A 26,257-nucleotide genomic window follows, 5' to 3' on the forward strand; every position below is an offset into this window, starting at 1 on the left:
ATCCTGGAACTCCCTCCCTAACAGCACTGTGGGTGTACCTACACCACATGGGCTGCAGCGGTTCAAGAAGGCAGCTCACCACCACCTTCTCAAGGACAATTAGGGATGGACAATAAATGCTGGCCTAGCCAGTGAAGCCCACATCCCTTGAATGAATAAAAAAAAAAACTTTTAGTAGGATTGATCATCTAGCACCTTTTTCTAACTGTACTTTCTCATTACAGGGCGTAGCTGGAAAAGATGGATTGCCTGTAAGTGTTTCATTTCTCTCATTCATTGTCCAGAAGGTGATTAGCTGGGACAAAATGAAAATAGTGCACAACACTAAAGGGTAAATGTTTTGATTTTGATGCTCCATAACGGCTTCACGCGACAGAGGCTCTTATTGCGGAGTTTTGTTTTCTCCAAAGCGATAATAAAGCTTGTGAATGAGGAAGCTCACTCGACATAATGGGGATGATTTTCAACTTCTGCTCACCTGCAACTCACTTGTAAAATAAGTAACCAGAAGACAAACATTGGGTCAGTATCTTGGACATTCCCTTTGACATCAAAGTCTACCTGATTCAGTTTCCCTGGGCAGGCCTTTAAATGGGTGCCCAGCACTTCCGCCCAGACAGAAAGGTGTCTAAATATGCTCACTGAGGTTCCATGCTGGTTGTGGAACACTGACTGCCACTCTTATGTGCGAATGGGCAAAGCACACAGTACATAGTAGCTCCAGTTGAATCAGGCGTTGAATGGCCTAAACAGGAGTCCTAAAAGGACCACTGGCAAATATTCCAATAACAGCCAAGGAAGTTTTTTGAGATGGGGAATTTATGTGGGGCCCGAAGGAGCAAGGCTACAGCGTCTTACATTTTCCTCCCGTTCACGATCAGTTCTCCCTTCCAACAAAGAATGGCTGGCTGCATGCAGTAACCTGTCAGTTTTAGGTGTGAAAACAGCTCAGGCACTATTGAAACAACTTATGGGCAGGTGCTGCAGACTCACCACTGACCTCGTCCCTGGCTTGTGCCAAAGTTGAAAATTTTGCCCCCATAGTTAGATTTTAGCTCACCTTTTCACAATGTGGCGCATGAGAATATGGTCCATAAGGTGGAGGAGTGGGTGTGGGAATATGGAGTGGATCAGAAATTGAATGAATCAGAGGAAACAGGAAGTTGCTGAGGGTGGAGCTGCTTGAGAATGGAGTGAAAGGATTAATAGGTGTTCCATGGATTAGCATGGGCTCATTATTGGCTATGTAATGGTTTAGTGATAGAGTTAGGATTTGAAATGGTCTAATTCTAATGATTGGAAAAAGGAAGCTGATGATAACATGAACCAAGTGAAACAAAGTAGGAGACTTGTATAGATTTGGGGAATGGGCTGACAAGTGGCAGATGTTGTTTGATGGGGAGACTGACATTTGGAAAAGGGAATAACAGGGTACAACACAGGAGAGGGATCTGGGATATTGGTGATTATGTCATTGAAATATGACCAGCATAGTGTGTGACAGTGGTAAGGAAGGTAAAGAGGATCTTAGTTTATATTAATAAACTTACAGGATGGGCATTTAATTGGTAAATGTATTTCAATATAAATAGATAAGTGTGAGATATTACATTTTGGTAAGAAAAATAAGGAGGCCACATTTGTAAACTGAGCACCTAAATGAGGCAGAGGGACAAAGAGATCTAGGAGTACGATTGCATATTTTACTAAAAATAGCGAAGGAGATTAATAAGGCTATTTTATAAAAATCAAGCATTAGGAGGGAAAGAATTGAAAAGTGGAGAAGTTATGCTAAACTTACATCAAACCTTGGTTAGATCACATTTGGAGCACTATGTTTAGTTTTGGTAACCATTTTATAAAAAGGATATAGAGGTACAGGAGAGGGTGCAAAAGAGATTTGTAAAGGTGATACCAGAACTGTGAGGTAATACCCATCAGGAAAGGTTAAACAGGTTGGGTCTCTCCTCTCTTGAAAAGAGAAGGCTGAGGGTTGAGAAGGTTTTTATGGAGTGCACACAGAGAGAGTGTTTCCACATAAAGGGAAGAGCAAAACAAGAGCCCAACAACGTAAGACAGTCAGCAAGAAATCAAACCGGGAATACAGAAAAAAGTCTGATTTATTCAGTGAGTGGTAAGAATGTGGAACTCGCTACCATCAAGAGTAGTTGAGGCAAATAGTATAAATGCATTTAAGGGAAAGCTAGACAAGCACATGAGATAGAAGAGAATAGAGAGTTATGCTGATAAGAGTTTGATGAGGAAGAATAGGAAGAGGCTCAATTGGAGCATAAATGCCGGCTTGGACTGGTTGTGCCTAATGGCTTCTTTCTGTGCTACATACTTTACTTAATTCTATGATTGGGGATAGGGTGTAAATGCCTGGGGCAATGGTGAGCTGTGTAGAATGGGGCTCAGTACCTTTGAAGAAACGTATTTAATTTTAATCAATATACAACAGTGGGAACATTCTGCCTTTTGGAGAGGGTACAGAGAAAGGGAACTAAATTAATACCAGGGCTTAGGCGCCATTAGTGAGCAAGGAAGCTGAAAATGTTTACCCTGTTTTTGAGTACTCTGTTTAAGGAAGGATGTTAAGGTCACAGAAGAGGATAGAAGAGGTTCACTAAGATGATACCCAGGATCGGAGACTTTAGTTATGCAGAGAGATGACAGAAACTGCTGCAGTCTTCTTTAGAACAAAGAAGGTTAAAAGGAGATCAAATAGAGGGGGTTCTAAATTGTGTGGGTTTGTAATAAGGTAAATGGGAAAAACCGCTGGTCAGTAAGTCAGTCACTAAAGTAATATACAGATAAAGATCATCCAGCCCCATTCTCAAGGTACTTGAAGCATCATAACCAGATACTTTGCACCCTACCCCAACTTCGCAATTATGTAAGATCCTGGGAGATGCAAAATCCAGAGAAGCACAAGGCCAATAAGGGAATAAGAAATGTGGAAAATTCCTCTCTAATCTGCTCAGCTGATCAAAATCAGCCCAGAAAATAAGATTGACCACCTGTACATTAACTTTTATATCATCATAAAACAACAAAGGGAGTATTGTTACATTTTCAAATTTCCATTGAAGTCAACGGAACAAAATTGGGCGGGGTTTATAACAGCAGCCAATCCACGAATACCATTTTACTGCCAGGTGGTGAATGTTAAATTCTACCCCAGATTACTTTGCCAAAAGCAGAATCCATAATAGATTTTAAAAAGGAAGTGGATTTATATTTGTTTAAGAACAGTCTTAAAAGTGCAGGGAAGTGTGTCTAAATGAATTGTCCTTTTTGAGAGCTGACACAGTCGGATAAGCTGAATGGCCTCCATTTGTCCTGATTCAATGATTTTGCAGAGAGGCTGGTCAAATTAGAAATGAAATTACCTTGGCAACCAAAACTTGCTTCCCATTTGCACATTGAGTTTAAATATTGCCCTATCCATTCTTAGAGCAAGGTCAGGTGCCATTGTTATCAGTCGTTTCACTTGTATGGAAGTCTACATTACTGACTCATACATCGTGATGTTCACTGGCTGCGGATCTGTCCTGTTTGTGACAGAACTCCTGTCCTCATCTAGTCATGGTGAGGTCAGTTATGCATACAGTTCCTACTATGCAATTATCTCTAATTCCTGCCCACGATTTGAAGGATTATGTATCGCAGAATCAAAGGCAACCAGATTTGTAAACAATGATACCTATGATAAATCTTGATTGTGGGAAGTGAAAATGTATTAAAAATGGGAGAATTGGGCTATTCCTCTTTGATGACTGAAATTATGCCATAATTTTGGCAAGCTTTGTCCAAGTCTCACCAGTGCACATAACTCATCATTAAAAGGAATGAAGTTGATCATTTCATTTAGCAACTCAAAGGAGATTGCTGGAGAAAATAATGTCCTTGTGAGATGGAGTTTATGAAAGGTACAAATATTGATCAGTGAGATTCATGCTACACCTGACCTGAAAATGCCTGCTGCTAACCTTGGGTGAAAAATGTAGAAATTTGTTCCATTTCGAGCACTGCAGTCACAGGAACATATATTGAAAAAAAATCAGGCCTAGAAAACACACTATCATCTATCAGGCCAGTCCCCAAAAAAATCCCCCTCAATCATCCACTTTCTCAAACATCTACCCAACTCTGGGCAGTCCCATCCCTCACATTCACCACCCTCCGTGTAAAGTTAGTAAACCTAAACTGTCTGTCCATTTTCTCTTGTATAGGTTTGAGCCCTTATCCCTTAGTTTAGGGATTTGTAGCAATGTCAAACATATTATCAGGGTTCCATTTATCATCCTTTATGCTGGTTGAAGCCAAACTCCCTTGTTCTCCCTTGATAGCCAAAGCGCACCATTGTACGAGGAACCATGGGCTTAAGCCCGCAGACAGATAAAATCATAACATTCCCGATTTGCACCTAGTTAAAAAAAGGATAATGGCAGATACAGAGACTGTCTTTTTGGATTTGTTAAACTGACACCAAAAGGACTATAAATCTTCCAGTATCATGAAGTGATGTGTATATTCTTCATTGAAGTGAACACTTTGGATTTTGGTTAAATTGGTGATTGATAAGGGGCCTTTTTAAGTTCCTCTTCAGCAATTTTATTTATTAATATAAAATAAATAAATATTTAAGTTTTTAAATGCATGTTTGTTTTTTATTTAAATTCAGGGTAAACAAGGATTTCAGGGATTTAAAGGAACAAAAGGCGATCAAGGTCTTAAAGGCGAAAAGGTATGTCTAGGGCTTCTTTTTGTTGAGCAGTTTCAATGAAGGGTTAAGGTCCATGGGGCAGGACATGACCACAATTGAAGAGGATAAAAGAGAAGGATAAATCTGGAAGTAGTGATGCCAATAGGGGTTTGAAAAAACTGCATGCTGTAGGAGGAAGGAAAGGCTGCTGGAACTAAGAATTGCCACACATTTGATGCCCTTGGATAAGAACAGGAGATGTTATAAAAATAAATTATCCATCCCTACTTGTCCTGGGAAGGCAGTGATCAGCCTTCGTGCTGAACAACTGATGGCAATTTGATACTCATGAGTGGCTTGCTAGGCCACTTCGAAGGTCAGTTAAGAGTCAAAGACATTGACATGGGACTGGAGTCAGATAGGCCAGACTGACTAGGTGAGGTAACTTTCCTTCCCTGAATGATAGTAGTGAACCAGCAATTTTTCAAAATAGTTTCAAAGCCCTGCTGATACCAGCAAAGTGAAAGTGAATTGAAATTCTATTCTATTCCCTGGATTATTAATCTAGTATCATAACCACTATACGAGTGTGGAGTGGAAGAAGTGCATGTAAGATGGTGCATTTTAATCTTAGAAAGGACAAAGCAGAAAATGAAATCAGGATAGCAATGACTGTGAAGTGCCTTGATCAAATTAAACCATGCAGTGTCAAGTCTCTTCCCTGGCCTCCTACTGCCGACTACATATCAAATGGTCAAATTCTTGCATTAATGCTGAACTTGCCAACAGCTTAAGGGGACTGATGCGTCTGTTCTGAACAATTATTAATATTTTCTGCTCACCAGCTAGGACATGACAGTAATAAAGCAATTATTATGATAGGAGTAGGCTGCTCCTGTAATATTAACCTGTGACTAATAGAGTAAACACTTTGAAGAACAATTTGGAGCATTCATTTCAACCATTTTCTTCTGCTCTCCCTTTTTCTACCCATTCTTCCTCTTTGTCGCTATCCTTTATTGTTCAATTCACATTACAGCTGTTCTAATATATATGATAGTTATTTTTCTGAATTTAGGTTAAATTCTAAGAAGTCTGACTCAGAGCTTTACTAAAAGGAAGCATAGGTCAGATGTTCAGGCCTTAATGTTACAGCCCTATCACTGCTTAGTGACCCTGTGGGTTGGGTCCTTTTGCCTGCTTGAGCCTAACAATCCCATTGTCCATTTTAGCTCTGATTACTGGGATAGTGATTCTAAAGTCCAGTGCTGTTCAACCAAATAAATTCCAGAAACCTAACTTACTGACATAACGTAAGAGGATCAGGCTGCATATTTATAATTTAATTCTCAAGTCAATTAGTTCTAAATATGCGCTTAAAATGTTAAACAAGCAGACCTAATGATGGTGTCATTAGAGATTCAATGTCTTACAGTCGGAGCTCAGTAACTTAGCTGTTTACAAGTCAACTACATCGTATAAAAACAAATACTGTAGGTGCTGGAAATCTGAAAGAAAAACAGAAAATGCTGGAAATACGCAGCAAGTCAGACAGTATCCATGGAGAGAGAAACATGGTTAACATTTCAGCTCAATGACCTTTCATCTAAAAGTTCTGATAGAAGGCCATCCATCTGAAACATTGGACAGAATCTTTCCAGCTCAGTGGTGGGGCTGGATTTTACATGCCCCTGCCGGGTATGTTTTGGGCAGCGGGTGGGTGGGGGCATGTAAAATAGGTCAGCTGGCTAGACCCTCACCTTCCCACCCACCCCCCAAGCTGACCCCCTTTACAAGCTAGGGAATAAGATTAGGATGAGTGAGCATGTTATTGAGATGGAGATTTGAGGAGGAGGCTGGAGGGAGAGGAATGTGTGTGACAGCAAGGTATGTCAGTCAGAGGAGTACTGTGCAGGAGAGCATTAAGGAGGTGAGAGAGTGATGGCTGCCAGCTCAGAGTTGAAGGACACTCACTTTGGGGGACCTCATGAAGTCATTGAGCCTTTTTTTGGATTGGATCCAGATCCTCGGCATCACACTTTGACTGCTGACAGCCTCTGCAACTTGCAGGCCGTTGGTGAGGATGGCAAGCCCCCTGCTGTCGCCCCTAGGGACGAAGGCTTCTTCCGAGGGATGAGTCTGTGAACCGGGGGGCAGCCTTTCCACATCTTCCATCCAGGCGGCAGGGACCGAATTTTACGGCCCCTTCGCAGCAGGAGGCGGGGCCAGAAAATGTGGCAAGCTGTTCAAAAACTCCATTGACTTCGGCGGGACCAGAAGATCCCACCAGCCGGAGGAACCGTAAAATTCCGCCCGAAGTCTTACCACCCTCACATTGGATTTTATTTTCCTGCATTCACATAATACTGCCATTGCGAGCTTTGCTAAGGTCCCTTTAAATAGAGATCCTTCATTGCTGCTTTAGGTGTGTCTTCCCACCCTCCCTCTGTGATTGGGGAACCTGGAGGCGGGATGATAATTAGTTTGTTCTGGAATAAAGCAACCACGAGGCACAAAAATTAGTAAATTGGGTTTTCAACCCAAAAATGGTCCCACCATTCTGACAAGGTCTGATGTGACAACATTCTGCTGTTAACTTACTTATCGCTCCAAAGACGCTGCCAGACCTGATAAGTATTTCCAGCATTTTCTGTTTTTATTACTTATTATAAACACCCTCTTTTAATCCACTTCTCTTACTCCTTCCACTTGACAATCCACATATTTCTGCATTGTCTAATTATGTAACAATGAAAATACAACTCCAGATAAGGAGTTAATTCACTCATCTCTTATCAATAGCTTTTGTTTTAGCCAGTACTTTTTCTATAGATCAGTACTTTGTTATCATGTCTGTAGTTTCACTCTTGTTACATATAATTGCTAATCGACAAAATGAAACTTTTAATTTTAAGTCTGTCTGAGATTCAGCATCATTCCATCCTAATCTCCCTCCTGCTTCTACAGAAACACCAATTAAAAAGCATGATGTGTACTTGGATGTTTTCCTTTTGCAGAACTACTTGTCTTTCCTGCTTAATAAAATTCTCTGAAGTATATGAATCTGTCTTCACTGGCATGTCCCTTTAATTAGGTTTACTGTCGTTGAGGCAAATAACTTAGATGCATTTAAGGCAAAGCTGAATAAGAAGGTTATGCCGATAGGTTTAGATTGAAGAGGGGTGGGAAGAGGCTCATGTAGACTATAAATAACAGCATAGACTTGTTGGGCCAAATTGCCTATTCCTGTGCTGCACATTCTTTGTAATTCTATGTAAGTGACTAAACTAGTTTAGTTGATCTTGCTTTAAGATCAACCCTCAAGAGCCCAATGACACTTTAAATTGTCTAACTCTCCCACCTAATAGGCAGAAGTTAAAGGTAAATGCTCCTACAATGTAAAGAGATATCAATGGCTGTGTAACCTGAATAAACTTCAGAACAGCCTGACAAACACTTTCCTTACAATGCTCCACACTTCCAATCCGATTTTCATATTCTGTTGGACAAGATAACTCACCTCCCTACCCAGGAAGCTGGCACTCCCCAGGCACCATCTCCATCAACAGCCTTATGAAATACATAGAGCAACAATGCATCCTAGAAAATCGCTGCTTCAGTTGAAAAGTTCCTCAAATAAGTAATACTGTGCAGAGCAAATGGACTTAAATTTGCAGTAAATGTTATTTATTTCATCAAAAAGGCAAGAACACATTTTAATCCTAATTAAACACAGTTACAACCTGAGCAGCCGGTTTCCTAACCACACAGTAGTTCAGAGAAAAATTTTATGTGCATGAGAAATTAAATGGAGTAAGGATTCCAGGTGTAAACATACTGTGCTAGTAGTGAGCTGATGGGCAGCTATTCCTGTCATAGAGTTTGCCTTGCTTTGATTTCTGAGCTACTACAGTATTTTATGTTGTGGCAGATTACTATCCCATTCTCCCCTTAGGGCGATCCTGGGCTTTCCGGTTCACCAGGTCCTCCTGGTCCCCCTGGTCCACCTGGTCCACCTGGCCAAAGACTTGTAAGTAAATATGAGTACCAATTCTGTGAACAATTTGGGCCTTGATTATGTGGCCAAACTTCTTTTCCCAATGTACAGCGGTCTGTTTTTGTGAATTTATTAATAATTATTAATGCCACACATATGGAAGCTACAATAAAAGACTCCTCTGTTGGGAAGAAAATTAGGTTATTGGTACCTTTCAGTGACAGTTGGAGAACCATCTTACCCTTCTCTTCCCTGTCAGCAACAGAAGGGAGAAGTTAAGGGAAGGCAGCAGGACGGTGAAATCAGAGGAGAGAGGGTGAGTTGTGAATTGCAATAGCTACCGAAATTGCTGAAGATGAAGAGGCAATCATTGCAGAGGATCAGAAAGGAAAGCAGTGAAGATATCTCGGTGAGAAGCTTAGCAGTGGGCTTAAGGGGTACAGTAGAGAGGTGGAGCAAGGTGAGGTACTCAGGATGAGCAGGGAGGGAGATAAGGCCACATTAGTGATTTGGGTGGAAGCAGCTAATGGAAAGTATCGCCAGCCAGGTCTTCAGGATGGAACAGGATGTCATCACCTGGGAGCATATGGAATTTTCAACCTGTAATAGCAGGAATCACAGACAGCACTGTGGGATGCTTCCTGATGAAAACGATATAAATATCAATAAATTAAACAGGATAGAACAATGAAGGAAATCGTGCCACAGGAAAGTTGAAACTACAGATTGTGGAAATATTGTCAAATCCAGATATCAACTTTTTAAAAATTTTATTTTCTCTTTTCTCCCCTTGCAGAATACCCTCAGTGCAGAAGGTTCTGGTTTTGGTGATAATGACGATGACACTGAGATAATTAGAGTGAGTATCTTACTCTGACAATAAACGGTATAGTTTTCAAATTTCACAGCCTCAGTAGTGACGGGCGCAGGTTGAGAATTGGAGCTAATGTGCCCTTGCTCTATCTCTGATTCATGCTAGTGTCTAGCAAGACTTTGCGCTCACAGTTTCTCATATTAAACCAGTATTTTGAAGGGCAGGGAGATGCAGGATCTCCAGGAACGCTGAATAGGAAGTTTTTGGAAGACTGGGAAAAGGATTGTGATCTGGGGCCATGAAGGTCTATGGATTTGGGAGCTTTGGAATTTGTGGGACGTGGGATAGGCTATTGAGAAGGAAGCTGCGAAGCACAGTCCTGGGGATTCAGGAGGAGTATTGGGAGGGATTTTTGAATATTTGGGACCAGAGTGTGGCATTAATGTGGGTTGCTGGCATTTGGGAGTAATGGATGGCATCAGAACATAAGAACATTAGAACATAAGAAATAGGAGCAAGAGGAGACCATTCAGCCCTTCAAGCCCACTCCACTATTCAATGAGGTCCTGGCTGATCTTCTACTTCACCACCATTTTCCTGCACTGCCCCCATATCCCTTGGTGTTTTTAATATATAGAAATCTATCAATCTCAGTCTTGAACATACTTGACTGAGTCGTAAGGGTCCAGCAATCTTGTGGAGTGTGGGGTGGTGCAGGGGGGTTGTTGCAGATGAAGAACCAGAAGAATAAAATCCAAAAGGCCTTCAACCCATTGGAGCAAGCGGGCCCCAAACCCCCATTACACTGTCACCTGTGGCCTTACATCTGCAAATCACTTTTTCCTATTATCAGCCAGTTCCTGCCTTTGCATTCATGCCTTAAAGCATTAAAGGTAAATTTTATTTTCTCGCTTCTTAAAATTAAAGGATGAAAATCGTAATTTTTCTCAGTATGCACTCCTGTCATCAGCAGCATAGAAATGGAAAAGTTCATGCACTATTAGTCTGCTGACTTACATGATTTTTCAGAAACCAATTATACTACTTCTTTAAACACTTAAAACCAGCATTATTTAGAGTTTCCAATGTCTTAGTTTTTTTACAAAATTCCTGAAGCCTCAAATATGATTCATCGGGGAAAAAAATTGAATCTATTGAACCAAAAAACTGATTGGCTGAAAATATCTATTGTCAACTTTGATCACTTTTTCTAACCATCCACAAAGAACCCATGACAGCAGGTGGCCTTTGTGAAGGGTCTGTAATAAAAAGGCAAATATGTTAATACATTAAATAGATGTTGGCACTTGATTTGAGAGTTCAATCTCCAATTTGGACAAAGCAAAGAAACTCAACATAACGGACAGACACACAGTAACTCCTGTTAATACATGCTTTGCATACTGAGAAATTCTATCAGCTATGTGTTCAGAGTGCACTGAGGTGATTGAAGGTTTGCAAGCCATGTACAATAAGGCTTCAATTAACATTGTTGTTGAGTTCCTGAAAAGAACAATTTTAAACCACATTCAGCGAATCAGATTTTCCCATTACAACCAATGTAAAAGCTGCAGTTAGGGTCTGTAAGACCTTGCTCTTTGGAAATAAAAATTAAAAAGAATACCCTGTAAGTTGAAATACTGTACATTTCCTAATTTCCTATATTTGTAAATGAAATAACTTTTAAATGAAATAAATTTAAAAATATAAAAGAAATATGCTGACTCTTTCAACTTACCTTCCACTCACTGACCTACCTGCTCATTGCCTCTTCATGCCCATCCCACTCCTTGACCCTCCCGCTCAATTCCCATCCTGCTCACTGACCCTCCAGCTCCCCAACCCTCCCGCATCCCGACCCTCCCACATCCCCGACCCTCCCGTATCCCCAACCATCCCGCATCCCCGACGCTCCTGCATTCCCGACTCTCCCAGTTACTGCCCATCCTGCTCACCAACTCTCCAGCTCCCCGACCCTCCTGCTCACTGATCTTCCCATTCCCTACCTTTCCTACTCACCGCTTCCCTCTCCTGTTCCCTCTCGCTTGCCATTTCCCTCTCCTGAACCCTCATTGTAAGCAAGAAAGGTAGTGAGCAGAGGGTCAGGGAGCAGGATGGACAACGAGCGGGAGGGGTGGTGATGGAAAGTAGTGGTGAGCAGGAGGTCAGGAGGCATTAGATTCGCCAAGTAGGAAAGTTGGTGAGCAGGAGGATTGGCAAACAAGTGGATCAGCAAGTGGGAAAGGCAGCAAGTAGGAGGATCAGCGAGCGGGAGGGTAAGGGAGCAGGAGTGGCTGCCCCAAAATGGTGCCAAGCAGGTCACGTGATGCTACATTGGTCTGGCATGAAACAATGGTAAAATGGAAATCCTAGACTAAGTGAACATACTGACCCCATTAAATTCGCAATGTTAAAGTGGAACCACTTAAAATGGGGCAATTTAAAACTGGGACTTACTGTAGTTAAAATTTTCGTTTTAAAGCCTATGCCTTTAAGCTTGGGCTGATGAGTGGCAAGTAACATTCGCACCATCCAAGTACTAGGCAATGACCATCTACAACAAGAGAGAATCTAACCATTGCCCCTTGACATTCAATGGCATTACCATCGCTGGATCCTCCACTATCAACATCCTGGAGGTTACCATTGACCAGAAACTGAACTGGACTTGCCTTGTGTGACTCTCTATAGCTTTATTATAGTACTGACGTTTCATCAAATGTACAATCACTTCTCATCCCTGAAGTTACCAGCTGGGATAAATTATCTTACTTTACTTTCATTCATTCTCAATGTAGGCATCATTGGCAAGGCCAGTATTTATTGCCCATCCTTAGTTACCCCGATAAAGTAGTAGTGGTCACTGTTCTTGAATCACAGGTTGCAGTTTTATACAATTGAGTGACTTTCTAGGCCACTTCAAAGAGCAGTTACAAGAAATTCATGTTGGTTTGGGATGGGAGTTGTATATAGTCCAGACTGGGTAAGGACACAGACTTCCTGATAGGCTATTAAACTGGTTGGGATTTTAATTCAACAATAATATCAGGCATTGTTTCCTGATTTTTTTTAAAAAACTTAATTCAAATTCTCAGACTGCTATGGTGGGATTATGAATTCACATTCTCTGAATTATTAGTCTAGTATCATAAGCACTGGCTACCATACTACAAGTTTAATAGTATGCCACTCTTTTCTAGGGTCTCCCTGGGCCACCAGGCCCTCCAGGATTGCCAGGACCACCAGGTATCCCTGCTCAATCAGAAGTGATGAATCCAAACATTGTTGGCTCCCCAGGACCACATGGCCCCCCTGGTCAGCCTGGACAAGATGGTAAATCGGGTGAGCCAGTAAGTGAAGACCAATTTCCATCTTTCATTTCTGTTAATTGGCTTTCCTTTTACCGATTTTATTTCTGATTAGAACTTGCTATCACTCTCCTGTCATATTGAAATACTCTGACTTTCACATTTTACAGATGTTTGATGAGGAAATTAACGGTTCTGGTGAGGTATTCAGCTGGCTTGTATTCAGATCCATTGCACTCCCAGATGTACTGATTATTGAAGCAGGCCGAAGAGGCAGTTTTTTTTTATTTAATTAAAAAAAAATCAGCCTGTTAAGTTCATCATGTTTCTGGCACTTAACATTGACCTGCATTGTTGTGGTATTCTATATAATGCATGCATTCTGCATTAAGCTGGCAAAGTGCTCAGTGTGTTATGTAAAGAAGTGCAATTACATATAGGGGACAGACTTGAGGGAGGTAATGTTTCTTTGTACTTATAAATATAAGACCACACTGTATGGATTCTAAAGAGTAACATGATTAAACTTAGCTAAATATACTCATATATACATTTTGAGTAATGATGAATGTTAACCTTGCAGTATTGTCCAATTGGACATTTAGGTCAGAGCTCTTAAAAATAGAAATTGTTTCTTCCTGCATTCTTTTTCCGAGCCTCTGGCCAGGATTTTCCAGCCCCTTCGTGGTGGGACACGCCGCAGGAGATTGGGCGGCCCAGCCAAAAGTCCATTGGCTTTCAACGGGATTAGACAATCCCGATGGCGGGTGGGGCCAGAAAATCCCGTCCCCTGACAATTTAATCTTAGGGGGGAGCATGAGGAATACTTTTTGAATGGAAAGTATTCGTCATTCTCCTCCATCCCTCCATCCACTCCCCCTAACACCAGTCAATGCTTTACTTCCCTTTAATTTATCCCCATTTGTTCAGTTGCAGTCACCAACATCAAGTGTGCCTGAGCAGTTACTCTTGCTCCAGACCCACTTTTCCTTCCTACTGCAGATTTGTTGGTGTTCAGTGATCCCCCTTGTCCATTAAATTTGTCCTATTACCCTTAGACTGTTGTTTTAAAGTTAATGAAGTTTCTTCCAAATTTCCCAGCACCTTGGATTTCTGCCCTTATCCTTGTGCCCAGAGAAGTGTTGACCTTTGACAGAGGCTGCTCTTGCCTATGTTTGCTTTCTCGACCTTCTTCAAATCACACCCCTTCATCTTACACAACTCTTCATTTAGATTACAGTCCAATGCTGAATCGCTGCAGCTCCATCCTTGCAGCTCCTTCAATGGACCAGTGAAGATGTAATTTCTTTCCATTTTCCAAAGGCACAAGTCCAGATTTTCCTCCTTTGCCGTTGTTTAGACCTGACTAGTGATGAGCAGACTTTAGATAGACTCAAATGGAAGTTATTGGCATCACTGATGGTGAAGATTTGGGTGGCTGGGGCAGAAAACTACATGCAAATGAAACTTCAGGAGATGGGAACAATTAATGGGGCATATATTAATAGGGTGACAAAAGTTCTGAACGCTTTTGGAAAGCCTTAAAAACCCATTAGCAGTCTTTGCTGAGAATGGAAGGATAGGGGACTAAGAAGATACAGACACAATAAGAAATCAAGGTACAATCTGTAGATGGAGTAGCCCAGTACCTGACCTTCCAACTGATGGTTGCTGATGGAGGTTGTGCCTTTTTGAGCTGGTTTTGAAGTTGGATTTACATCTGACTCTCTGCTGAACTAGAGCCAGTGTGTGTATTTCCCAACAGTCACTGCCAGGTAGGCGTGTCAGAGTTTGCAAAAATGTCAGGTTGTTGCTAGTTACAGCCAATCAGACCATGCTGGCTCTTGTCACACTGGAATGCCCTCTCTAACGCCACTGAAAGCATGTGACTCAGTGCTTCTGAAGAAGCATCCAATGTTCAGCTAGGCAGTCGCTTACATATCCTCATTTTGAAATTGGCAGCCTACATTGAGGAAGCAAAGAGTTTCTGCCTAGTAGTGTAGTCTGGCCACAATTGTAGATGTGAAAGTACTGTTAGATGGCACAGAACACTTGATACCGCACGCGCACACCTCCCCCCCCCCCCAATGGATCATCTACTTCCAAACTGGCAGATAGAGGAATTTCCATAGGTAAAAGGCAAAAGCAAAGTATTATACAATAAGCAAGAGACCAATGGTTAAGAAATGGCTACTGGAAACTACATCAAGGTGCAAAGTGGATAGAATTCCAGCAGGATGGAGATTTCTCCCGTTTGACACTCTTCACCACTACGAGGCCTGGAAGCAGGAAAATAGCAGTGTTCCAGCTAATTTGGAAGCTTTCATAATTTCACTACCCCACAGACCAGTATCAAAAGTAAATAAATATGATCTGTATGTGCATCCCACATAAATTGCCTCAGGTCTCATCCCAGCACATCTTAACTGCTCTGTGAATAACTGCATTTATCACTGCACTTCTGATAAGATTGTGTGAGATTGCTCACAGCCTAAGGCCTAGGGTTTTGTTAAAGGAGCATCCGATTCTTGTAACTTTCCTTACCCCCTTCAGTGCAAAAATCAGTTAAAAGTATTCTACGCATTCCAGATGTAGCTTTAGTTCTCTTTTGTTGTGGCATCAAAACAGATGTGCTGTTTCTTCTGTGAAGAAGATGCACACTGGCACTGTATGTAAAGTGAAGCACCTTGTGGCAATTATGAATAGGAGGAAAGATTGACTTGAACTACAGGTGGATTATGCAAATTTGGCATAATCCCCGCCTTTGGCTTGCGTAATGACATAAAACAGCTTGATCGGTGAAACATGGTCCATGCTGAAATCTGCTTTTTAAAACAAGAGCAACAGTTAACTGCAAATACTAACTGCTCTCGGTTATTACTGGCACATGTCCCACTTGTTCAAAGGAATACTGCTGACAATCAATATCTTTTAAGAATCATTTCTGTACAATTCAACATCATTCCCTTCTATTGCATGAGGTGTGAAACCCGTGTGGTTATCAGATTTTACATCCAAAAGCCAACTTAAATTTTTTTTCGTTTTTAAAATAACTTTTCAAGACTGACCTATCCATGGACATTTTGAGGTGCAGAAGCTGGGTGGGTAACAATGTTATTCTGCAACTTGCTGAATTTCCATTGAGGGTCGGAAAGGAATTTGCTAGCGTTTTTCCCCCTAAATTGACCTATGGAGTTATTGGGTTATTTATGGGTGATCTACGGACATACAAAAAAATAATGGGCAGTCAAAGACTTCCTGGTCCACCCAGCCTGCCCCACACGGCTGGGATGACTTATGCATCACATTACGGACACAGAATCACACAGTGCAGAAGAGGCCTCTCAACCCATCGAGTCTGAACTAACACGTGAGAAACACCTGACCTACCTACCTAATCCCATTTACCAGCACTTGGCCCATAGCCTTGAATGTTATGACGTGCCAAGTGCTCATCCAGGTACTTTTTAAAGGATGTGAGGCAACCCGCCTCCACCACCCTCCCAGGCAGTGCATTCCAGACCGTCACCACCCTCTGGGTAAAAAAGTTTTTCCTCACATCCCCCCTAAACCTCCTGCCACTCACTCCCCACCCATCCCAGAGCCAGAGGAGGAAAGCCAGATAAAAACCCAGGCCGATTAGGGAGGAAAACTCCTCTCCAAGCTCCATAGTCAATTAAGATATTCCAGGAGAGCACTGTACTCTTCATTACCATTACAAGATACCTACTGCTTATACAAGGTGATCTCTTGCCCAGTCGGAAACAGCTCCAACTCTCACTTATTCGAATCGGCGAATCAGCACTCACTGCATAAGCCAGAAACCTGTTCTACAAGCCTCATTATTCTATGGGCAAAGAGAAACCTCCAAACATATGACCTAATTCTGCCCTTATTTTGATGTGGCCTTGTAGGTTCTATCTTGTCAGGATGGGACAGGCTCGATAGACCAGTTGGTCATTTCCTATTCTTTTTTAATATGTTCGTAACCTAAATTTGTTTATCATCCAACCAAATTTGGCATCTATTTATTCAAACACTTGATAGCCACAGGATTGACCTGTGGCTCTGATGAAACCCCAAATGCATTGCAAAGGTCCATCAATGCTTGATGCAGTGACTTTGAGATCCAACCAGAGCCTCAAACACTACTTGGACAAACCATTTAGTAGGGTTCATCTACATTTGACACAAACCCAGTGATGGCCCTATGCTATCACCGTTGTTTATATCAATCCTATAGAGATGAAAATAATCCTGGAAGGCAAAATAATGCTAATAAGTGAATTGGTGTTGGCACATAGCTGTAAATGCTCCTATTGAATTAATGCTTGTGCAGCAGCAACATCTGGGCAAATGTTATTGTCAATATCATTTGCCACATCACTGAACATCTGGCATATGTGTCAGTGTGCATCGCAAAAGCTTTTAGTTTCATGTAAAAGCATGAGTTTAGAGTAAGTTCTCCTGCACCTCCATTAATTGGTTGCTGATCATTTATAGGGTCCAAGGGGGCCGCCAGGAGTGGATGGGACTGTTGGTGAACCAGGGACAAAAGGGCAAAAGGTATGTCTTGCAAATATTGTGAAGTGATTCAGTGTGCAGGTCCAGGGTATCCGCTTCCACAATGAACTTCCATTAAAAAAATATCCATTCCTTTAAATAATTCTGCTATTTCTCTTCATCTTCAGTTACTTCATCACATATATGCAATAACATGTCCAGCTTCACCCCTAATTACTCTTGCAAGTGTGCTATTGAAACATATATTTTATTCTTTTATTGGATTAAATCCTTTGCTAGGTTCCTCTCGTTGCACCCCATATCCATTTAGCCTGTTTTAAAATGTTCCTAAATGCATCCCAAAGTTCCACCTCTCTTTCTTCATAGGTATGTTTTCTTCCTTATTTTTAGTTTAACTTTCTCTGCCAATCCATTTTGGAGACTGTTTGGTTCACTCTCATTTCTCTGTGATATAACCATGCCTGTGATGTTCAGTATTTAAAAGTTTTCCATTTTTCGTTGGCCAAGCAAGCACATCAGCAATTCATATGAATTGAATTCTATGCACTTTCTTTATGGTATGAATTTTTTTTAACACTGAGCAATCGTTTTTAAAAATGCAAGAAAGCCTTGCTCCCTGATTTTCTGTTAGTGCACATTACTGCTGTTGCCTTTTTGTCTGCTCCCACACAGCAGTTGATGTCTATCCAAATGTGAGAAAGCAAATGGTGTGTTAGTAAAGGGGATTGGCCCCAGTAGTGTTTGTTTAATCCACACAGAACATACATTGCTCCTGGCTTTTGCAAAATACTTTAGCTGCATTAGCCTTAATGATTGTTAATTGAATGTTACTTGTAACGAGCCTTATTATCAATGCAGTACCGGTAATTTGTATGGAAGGCTTAATACATATACGGGTCCAGAAAATTCTGCACAGAATGAATAATTGCTCGTTTTATGTCAGTTGGCCAAAGCTTTAAGTAGGTAAAATTAAAGATTTTTAGGGGGTGAGTGCAGCCAACAACTTGTAACATGTTGTACTGCCACACAAAATGAAGAATTTCACAGGAAAGTATGAATCAAAGCCTAGGAAGTTGACTGTAAAATTGATGGTCATCATTTCAACTGAAGGATTTCGCAATCTGTGCTCACAGTGGAATAGTTCTTCATCACCATTGTGTAATTGGGAAATTTAGACTGTTGCTAACGGTTTTGTGCCTCTTCAGTGATTTTGGATTCAATAGCAACTTTCTGTTTTACGCAAGAAAAATCAATGTCATGTGTTTGTTTACAGGGTGATCAAGGTCGAATTGGTCTGCCTGGTCTACAGGGAGCAAAGGTAAATTTTTAATGTTTAAATGTCACATTGATTGCCCATCCCTATTTGCCCTGAGAGCAATTGTTGGTACAGCTGGGTCACTTGCAATGCCAGCAGAGAGGGCATTAACGGTCAACCATTCAGGGCAGAATTTTCCATTGTGGACACCAAATGTGGCAGGAAAGTGGACATAATTCCCACTGGACGGCGGGTCGGATTAATCCGCGCAACCTTCTGCTTCTCAGCTCATTAATTATGCATCAGCAAGGAGCTCGTCGAATCTCGTGGCAGGGTGGGCAGGAATTCATCCGCTCTGCCGTTACCTCATGGGGTCAAAGGTCTCGGCACCATATTTAAATGGCACCCGCACAGGCATTTGCCCACTGCAGGCCAGGTGTGTTGTTTCGTTCTGGTTCTCAATGGTGCCCAAAAGAACCAAACCCTCCCCTCCACGGTTCAGCAAAGGCAGGACGTCCTCTTTCCTCGGGATGGGAGCTGGAGGTCCTCCCACCCGACCACGCCAACCTGGGAGGAGATCGCCAGTGTCCATGGCCACCAAAAGAGGCTGCCCTGCAGGGCAGGAAAAGGATGAATGATCTGATGTGCTCCGCCAGGGTAAGTGAAACATCTACCTCACTACAAACTCACACTCTCACAAAGGCATCAGGCAGTCTAAGGGGTGTCAAACACCACAAGCAGATGGGACATCAGCACTGAATGCCTGCCAGCCACTTTAAGCTCACCGTCTCATTTTAGTTCTTGCACAAATAGTGTCTTAATCCCTTATTGGGGAGGGCACAGCAGATACAACAGGCATGCATGCTTCTGAACTGCCGTTCTATCCATAGTGCTCACAGTCAATCCATCTGTCTTTATGCAGGACAAGATCACCCACAACAAAACGGAGGGAGCCAAGACTGGAGGGGGGACATCAGAGTTGAAGGCACTCTCCTAATATGAGGAACAGGCAGCAGGGCTCGCAGGAGAGGACACAAATTGTTCCTTCCTTGTAGAAGGCAAGATCGGCTTCCCCCACCCAGCCTGTGAGTGCTCATCCAGTACACATGAGCCACATGTGGGCAATGACTGTGAGTGATCTATAATGTTGGAGCCCCTGCCTAGTCAATCACCAATTATCTCTTCTCTCTGTTCCAGCTACCAGCAAGAAAAGGTGTAGGATGTCTTCCAGCAAGCACCTTGCTTCAACCCAGCCTCCAGCGCATCTCCAGTGAGGATGCTGAACACCCATCTGATGAGGATCTGTAACTGCAACCTCCAGCAGTGCAGATCCACGCACCTCAGTGGGACCTAGTTCTAGAGTAGGCTAGGGTTCACAATCTGGTGATCACCTCACTGACACAGGTCCACAGCAGGTGGAGGCAGTGACAGCCGGGATCTCCGACACTCGTAGGACTACTGGAGACCAGGTCCCTGCTAAGACTAAGCCTGATGATGAGCCTCTGGAATCGGCCCTGAGAGAAATGTTGGAGATGCAGAGACAGGCTGGGGAACAGCAAGCAGGGTTGTCAGAGGCCATGGCCAGACTGAACGAAGGATAACAGAGTCCGTCCACGTTCTGCCTGATTTTGTGACTCCGGCATGCGAGCACATTGAAGTCTCCATGGGCAGGATAATGGCCGTCTTGGAGACTCAGGTCCAGCAGTTTCTGCTGGATTTGCGCTTGGACCTGCACACCATCGCTCTAGCCATGCGTACATTCCAGCAGTGGCTAGGCGAGAGGGGGTCGGACACCTCGACCTCCCTGCAGGTGCTCCTTTTCCTCATGAAGTCAGAAAAGGTGCCCTTGGGCACCCAAAGTGAGGAGGAGCAGCAGCCAGACACCCCGGGGCATCCACTCAGGACATTACAAGGGTACCTGCCACTCCAAATCCCCTATGCCAGTGATCCCATCAACTCCATCAGGTCAGGCCGAGGTGGGTGCACCTGCCGCAGACAAGACCCTTAGCAGGCCAGGGCCCTCCAGGCTTTGGGCCATCAGAAGTCACCCACCAAAGTCATCTCAGACAACAGGACACAGCAGTCAGCAGGCTGCCTCCTCCTTTGCTGCACATGTCGGGGCTGCCCCTAGTGGTAGGGTTAGAAAACTTAAGAAATTTTTAATACACAATGGTGGCATGGGTGTTCATTCACTGTATATACTCTTCACTATTGTAAATATATTTCACATTTATCTCTCTCCAAGTCTCAGGTATTGCATGGCTAATCGATGTGATGCAAGGTCCTGTGTTCATTCAAGGGTATCAAATGTACCTCCCACAATTAGATCCCATCAGGATCCTCAGTTCCATTAACTCTCACAGAATCTGATCATCATTTCACATCTGTGACATTAGCAAAGACACATCATGTGTAAAAATGTTGGCTGGACAATGCACCTGTGACCCTTGGATCTCAGGCAGACATTATCTTGCCTCAGGAGAATTGTTTATCAAGGTTAGTGATAATCCTGATGCTGTCGCACTGAAGTCTGTAGTTTGTGGATGTAACAAGTGTTTGTCGCGGCCAACATTACAATCTTTCCTCCCAAGTGGCAGTGTGTTTTCATCTCCACATTTAAGGCTGAATGTTATTCCTTTCTTAGTTCCTACTCTCCCCAGGCGTGACACTGAGCAATGGAAGTTGGTTCCACTCGATGACATTTGAAGTGTCTGCTAGATGGGAATGAGTTTGTGATATCAGAGGCGTGCACTCATCCTGATGAAAGTGTCTACTTACCTGTGAGGCTCTTACTCTGCTCCTGAACAGCTGTCAAGCGGTGGTTTACAGAATCCTTCTGTACAGGCACAATACACAACTTGACATGGAATTCATTGCGTGACTGTGCACTCATTGACTTAGGGTAGGTAGAAAGGATTGGCCTTTGTGAGATGGACAACATTGAGGACTGTAATGCTATGAAAGCGAGGCTTCGGAACATCACCTGAGCGCTCAGCAGGGTCTGTGAAGGGAAGAAGTTGTCATTGACAGCCGTGTCAATCCTGACTGGGCCATGTTTCTACTTAATGCCAAGCCAGTGCAGGGCATAGACTTGGCAGGCTTCTGACAAATGCAGGGTCATGAGTGTTTGTAAATAAACCACTCTCTGTGAGGACAATGTGAACATACCTCACTGCTTTGCGTGCATGATGTAGAGTAACAGGTCACTGCGTCTTGATGTCCAAAGGCATATTGGGGCTCAGATGAGGCCTGTGCATTATTCATGTGTGCGAGCTGGTGTTTAGAGAAATGGTGCTGTCCAGATATTGTTCCATCTTGAGATGGTCAAGTGCTAACCATTAACAAACAATTTTCCTGTTAGCGCCACCTTGCTAAGCTGCTGTCACAGTGACATGAGTGCATCAATGTGTGCAATGGCTTTTCAGCCACTTGAAGGCTGACATGCCCATTGACTTGTTGACGCCATAGTTGAAAGGACTGCAGTTTGTGTAGTTGCTTAAGAAGGTGTGTTAGTGGAATGCGAGTCACATTCCACAGTGGCCACATGTTCCCCAGGCTGCTGCACCTCCCAAGGATGACCCCATCGTTAGGGATAAAGGTGACTTATACTGCATCTGTGATCATTGTGAGATTGATGACCTTGTGATTTATTGACGCTGAGAATGAAGGTTTTGTTGCGTCCTCACATTGAAACCTGAAGAGAACTTTGATCATGAAAACTTGTCTCCACCTTATTCATCTTGAGAACTTGTAGCTATGAGGTTGAGACAGGCATGTCTGCCACATCGAGTCCATTCAATGGCATCCTCATATGCCTCATCTGAATCCTCACCCTCTTCAGACTCATCCACTTCCAAGTTCTCCTCATCTGAGGAGATGTCTGGCTCCACAATGTTTCCCTCAAGCAACACATCCCCACTTTGCAAGCGCAAGGTTGTGCAGGGTGCAGCAAACAACAGTGATGCAGGACATTGTTTCAGGTCTGCAGTGAGTATTGGAGAGTCCCACCCGACTAGTCCAACCATCAGAAATGCATCCTTAAGTGGCCAAAAGATTGCTCTATTAAGGGCTTTATGGCGGAATGTGTAGCAATGTCTCTCTTCTCAGAGGTACTCTGGGGCTGGCGAGCAGGTGTCATTAGCCATGTCTTCTGGGGTTACCCCTTATCATCAAGGAGCCAACTCTCTAAGCACCAAGATCCCTCAGATATCTCAGGCGCCTGTGAGTGACTCAAAATTTAAGAGTCGTGTGAGCTGCCTGGATAGCACAAACATGCTGGATCTGCCCCCAATGAACACAAATGAGCTGGACGTTCAGAGAATGAAATACTTTTCTATTAATGAATCTCAGGCTGCTGCCAGGGAGCTCTCAAGGCCACATGCGTGCAGTCAATGGCACCCTGCACTTGCAGGAAGCCTGACATTGCAGCAAATCCCATACCTCTGGCAGCCTGGCTTACTTCATCCTTGCGGAACTGCGCATAATGATGAGCTTTACTGCAGAGGGCATCTGTCATCTCCCTTATGCATTTGTGTGTCACCGATTGTGAGATTCCACAAAGATCCCCAGTGGAGCCCTGGAAGAACCCGTTGGCAAAAATGTTCAGTGGGGTGGTAACCTTCAGAGCAAATGGCATTGGCTGCCCTCCAAGTCCAGGCGGCATGGGTTCCTCACAGAGAATGTGGTAAATATGGGCTACCACATCCCTAGACAAGCGAAGGCACCTGCAGCACTGTCTTTTGCTCATCTCCACATTTGAGCTCCATCCTCTGTAGACCCTTGGTTGCGCCAAATGTCTTTTTGGATTTGACCCCTCCTCTTCAGATCTGGGAATTCCTGGGGCCCCACTGGCTCTTGATCCTCAGGGCGATGGCCTTCCCTGAGCTGGGCCAATCAGAGATGAGCCCTTCTTCTCCTCATTCTAATCATAGGTGTCAACAAGGCAGCGTTGCCTGCAGCCTGCATTCTCCACTCCTCCCAATAGATACAGTTGACCAATGGTAGTTCCCCTTGAATGGTCTCTCTCCATATACAAGGCAGGAATGCAGTTTCTAGCCCTTGACTTGCCTTCATGGCGTACCAAGGCCACCTGCGCAGAATGATATCATCCTGGAGGATGACAGGTGGCTGAGCTTTCCCCTCAGACGTGACTGCACATTTACAATGAGGGTCTTAATTAGGGTCAAAAGACCCATGTCCTATAACCCACAGTCAGGCTTCTGATGGTTGTCCTCAGTGGCTTTGACAATAACCATCGATGCCTGATCCTTGCACTTTGTCATAACTGCAAGCATGGAGAGTCGAATACCAGGATCAGTGCACTGGGAACATGGAGGCTTGTAGGGTCCATGCTGCCTCTGCGAAGCAGCCATGGCCCTTAGTTGTTTGACCCTACTTCCATTCTGACATGCCTCTGTAAGGATCAGATGCTAATTAAGACCATATGCGCCGCAGCACCGAAACTTAATGGGTTCTCGCCCAAACGTGCAACATTATTAAAGGAGTTTATCTTGTTCATTGTGCATTAGACCCTCGAGTCTAGCACGCAGCTGAGCCATGCTCTCCATGGTTTGAGCACAATAGTTATAGGGTGCCCCTTGAACTGGCTAAAAATTGCTGTGCTGAACTCCTTCCACACGTCCAGAGACCCCTCCCCAATTGATTTTTGCCAGCTTGTTTTTCAAACTGCATCATTTTAGGTGAATGTGAACATGGTGCTGCTGACTTTTGTGAGTGAGATCAACTTCCAACCTCTCCCATGACCCTCCACGTTTCTCCCATCCTCCTCCATACTCACCACCTCCTAATTTCCATTCCTCCTGTCACTGTCCAGCCCCCATTACTCTTGACTCCATCATTTTCCACATGAATATTCCTGTTCTCCCTCTTGAACCCTTTAATGTTGATATTCCCCATGCCATTTGTTGACCTAATTCCTCCCCTTCCCAAGACCATGTGCACCCTTACTTTTTGGGAGACCCAAATGATACCATTCAATATACCCCCCACCAAGATTCATAGAGTCATTGAGGTCTACAGCACAGAAAAAGGCCCTTCAAGTCTACGCCGGTCAAACAAGTACCGAACTATTCTAATCCCATTTTCCAGCACTAGGCCCATAGCCTTGTATGCCATGGCATCGCAAGTGCACATCCAAATACTTCTTAAATGTTATGAGGATTTTTGCCTCTACCACCCTTTCAGGCAGTGAGTTCCAGATTCCCACCACCCTCTGGATGAAAAAATTCTTCCTCACATCCCCTCTAAACCTCCTGCCCCTTACCTTAAATCTATGCTCCCTGGTTATTGATCCCTCCACCAAGGGGAAAAGTTCCTTCCTGTCTACCCTATCTATGCCCCTCATAATTTTATACACAACCTGTTCCACCTCAATCTCCTCTGCTCCAGGGAAAATAACCCCAGTCTATCTTTGTAACTAAAACTCTCCAGCCCAGGCAACATCCTGGTAAATCTCCTCTGCACTCTCTCTAGTGCAATCACATCCTTCCTATGGTGTGGATTCCAGAACTGCACGCAATACTCTAGCTGTGGCCTAACCAGCATTTTATACTGTTTCAGCATAACCTCTCTGTTCTTATATTCTATGCCTCGGCTAATAAAGGCAAGTATCCCAAATGCCTTCTTAATCACCTTATCTACCTGTCCCTCTACCTTAAGAGATCGGTGGACATGTACACCAAGGTCCCTCTGATCCTCGGTACTTCCCAGGGTCCTACCATTCATCGTGTATTCCCGTGCCTTGTTTGTCCTGCGCAAGTGTATCACCTCACACTTATCCAGATTAAATTCCATTTGCCACTGATCAGCCCATCTGACCAGTCCGTCTATATCCTCCTGTAATCTAAGACTATCCTCCTCACTATTTACCACCCCACCAATTTTTGTGTCATCCAAGAACTTACTGATCAACCCTCCTACATTCAAGTCTAAATCGTTTATATATACCACAAACAGCAAGGGACCCAACACCGATCCCTGTGGAACCCCACTGGACACAGGCATCCAGTCACAAAAACACCCCTTGACCATCACCCTCTGCTTCCTGTCACTCGGCCAATTCTGGATCCAATTTGCCAAATTGTCTTGGATCCCATGGGCTCTTACCTTCATTATCAGTCTCCCATGCGGGACCTTATCAAAAATCTTGCTGAAGTCCAAGTAGACTACGTAGGACTTTTCAGCTCCAGACTTACAGGATCCAGATGCCTCCCCTGAATGTTACTGTACCCTCTGCTTCACACCACCATGACTCGAACCCCACAACCAAATGCCATAAGTGACTTACCACGCCATGCACACCATACTGTACATGAGCATCACTGCCCAGAGAGGCCTTCTCCCGCCCAAGTCTGGGGCCAAGATATGCATGCCATGCAGAGTCCTCTAAAATGGCCTGTACAGCCTCATGACAGTACCTTCAATCTTCCTCGACAAATGACCTCAGCCCCAAGACAGTCTCTGACTCTTCCTTGCATAGCCTATAAATCTTGCCCCAGGATAGTCTTTCACTACTCCATTCTATTCCTTGTCCACCCTCTAGTCCTGTCTCAGTCTTCCTCTCCCCTCTCATGCTTCCCCTCCCCACCAAGTCCTGCCCCTATCTCCCTCCTCCCATCTCTTATTCCCTGCT

At 43.5% G+C, this 26,257-nt stretch overlaps 1 protein-coding gene across 6 annotated transcripts in view; it reads left to right on the top strand.

The window, feature by feature from the left end:
* Positions 1 to 26,257, top strand: part of col15a1b (collagen, type XV, alpha 1b) — a 371,940-nt gene that overhangs the window by 207,001 nt on the left and 138,682 nt on the right. For all 6 annotated transcript variants that reach the window (XM_078540165.1, XM_078540166.1, XM_078540161.1 and 3 more), the window contains 7 exons: positions 225 to 251; positions 4,688 to 4,750; positions 8,664 to 8,738; positions 9,502 to 9,564; positions 12,720 to 12,869; positions 17,331 to 17,393; positions 18,625 to 18,669. In XM_078540165.1, the coding sequence (XP_078396291.1) occupies positions 225 to 251; positions 4,688 to 4,750; positions 8,664 to 8,738; positions 9,502 to 9,564; positions 12,720 to 12,869; positions 17,331 to 17,393; positions 18,625 to 18,669 (486 nt within the window). The remainder of the gene's footprint in view (positions 1 to 224; positions 252 to 4,687; positions 4,751 to 8,663; positions 8,739 to 9,501; positions 9,565 to 12,719; positions 12,870 to 17,330; positions 17,394 to 18,624; positions 18,670 to 26,257) is intronic.

The sequence above is a fragment of the Cetorhinus maximus genome, chromosome 4 (assembly GCF_964194155.1).
Source record: "Cetorhinus maximus chromosome 4, sCetMax3.hap1.1, whole genome shotgun sequence".
Taxonomy (NCBI): domain Eukaryota; kingdom Metazoa; phylum Chordata; class Chondrichthyes; order Lamniformes; family Cetorhinidae; genus Cetorhinus; species Cetorhinus maximus.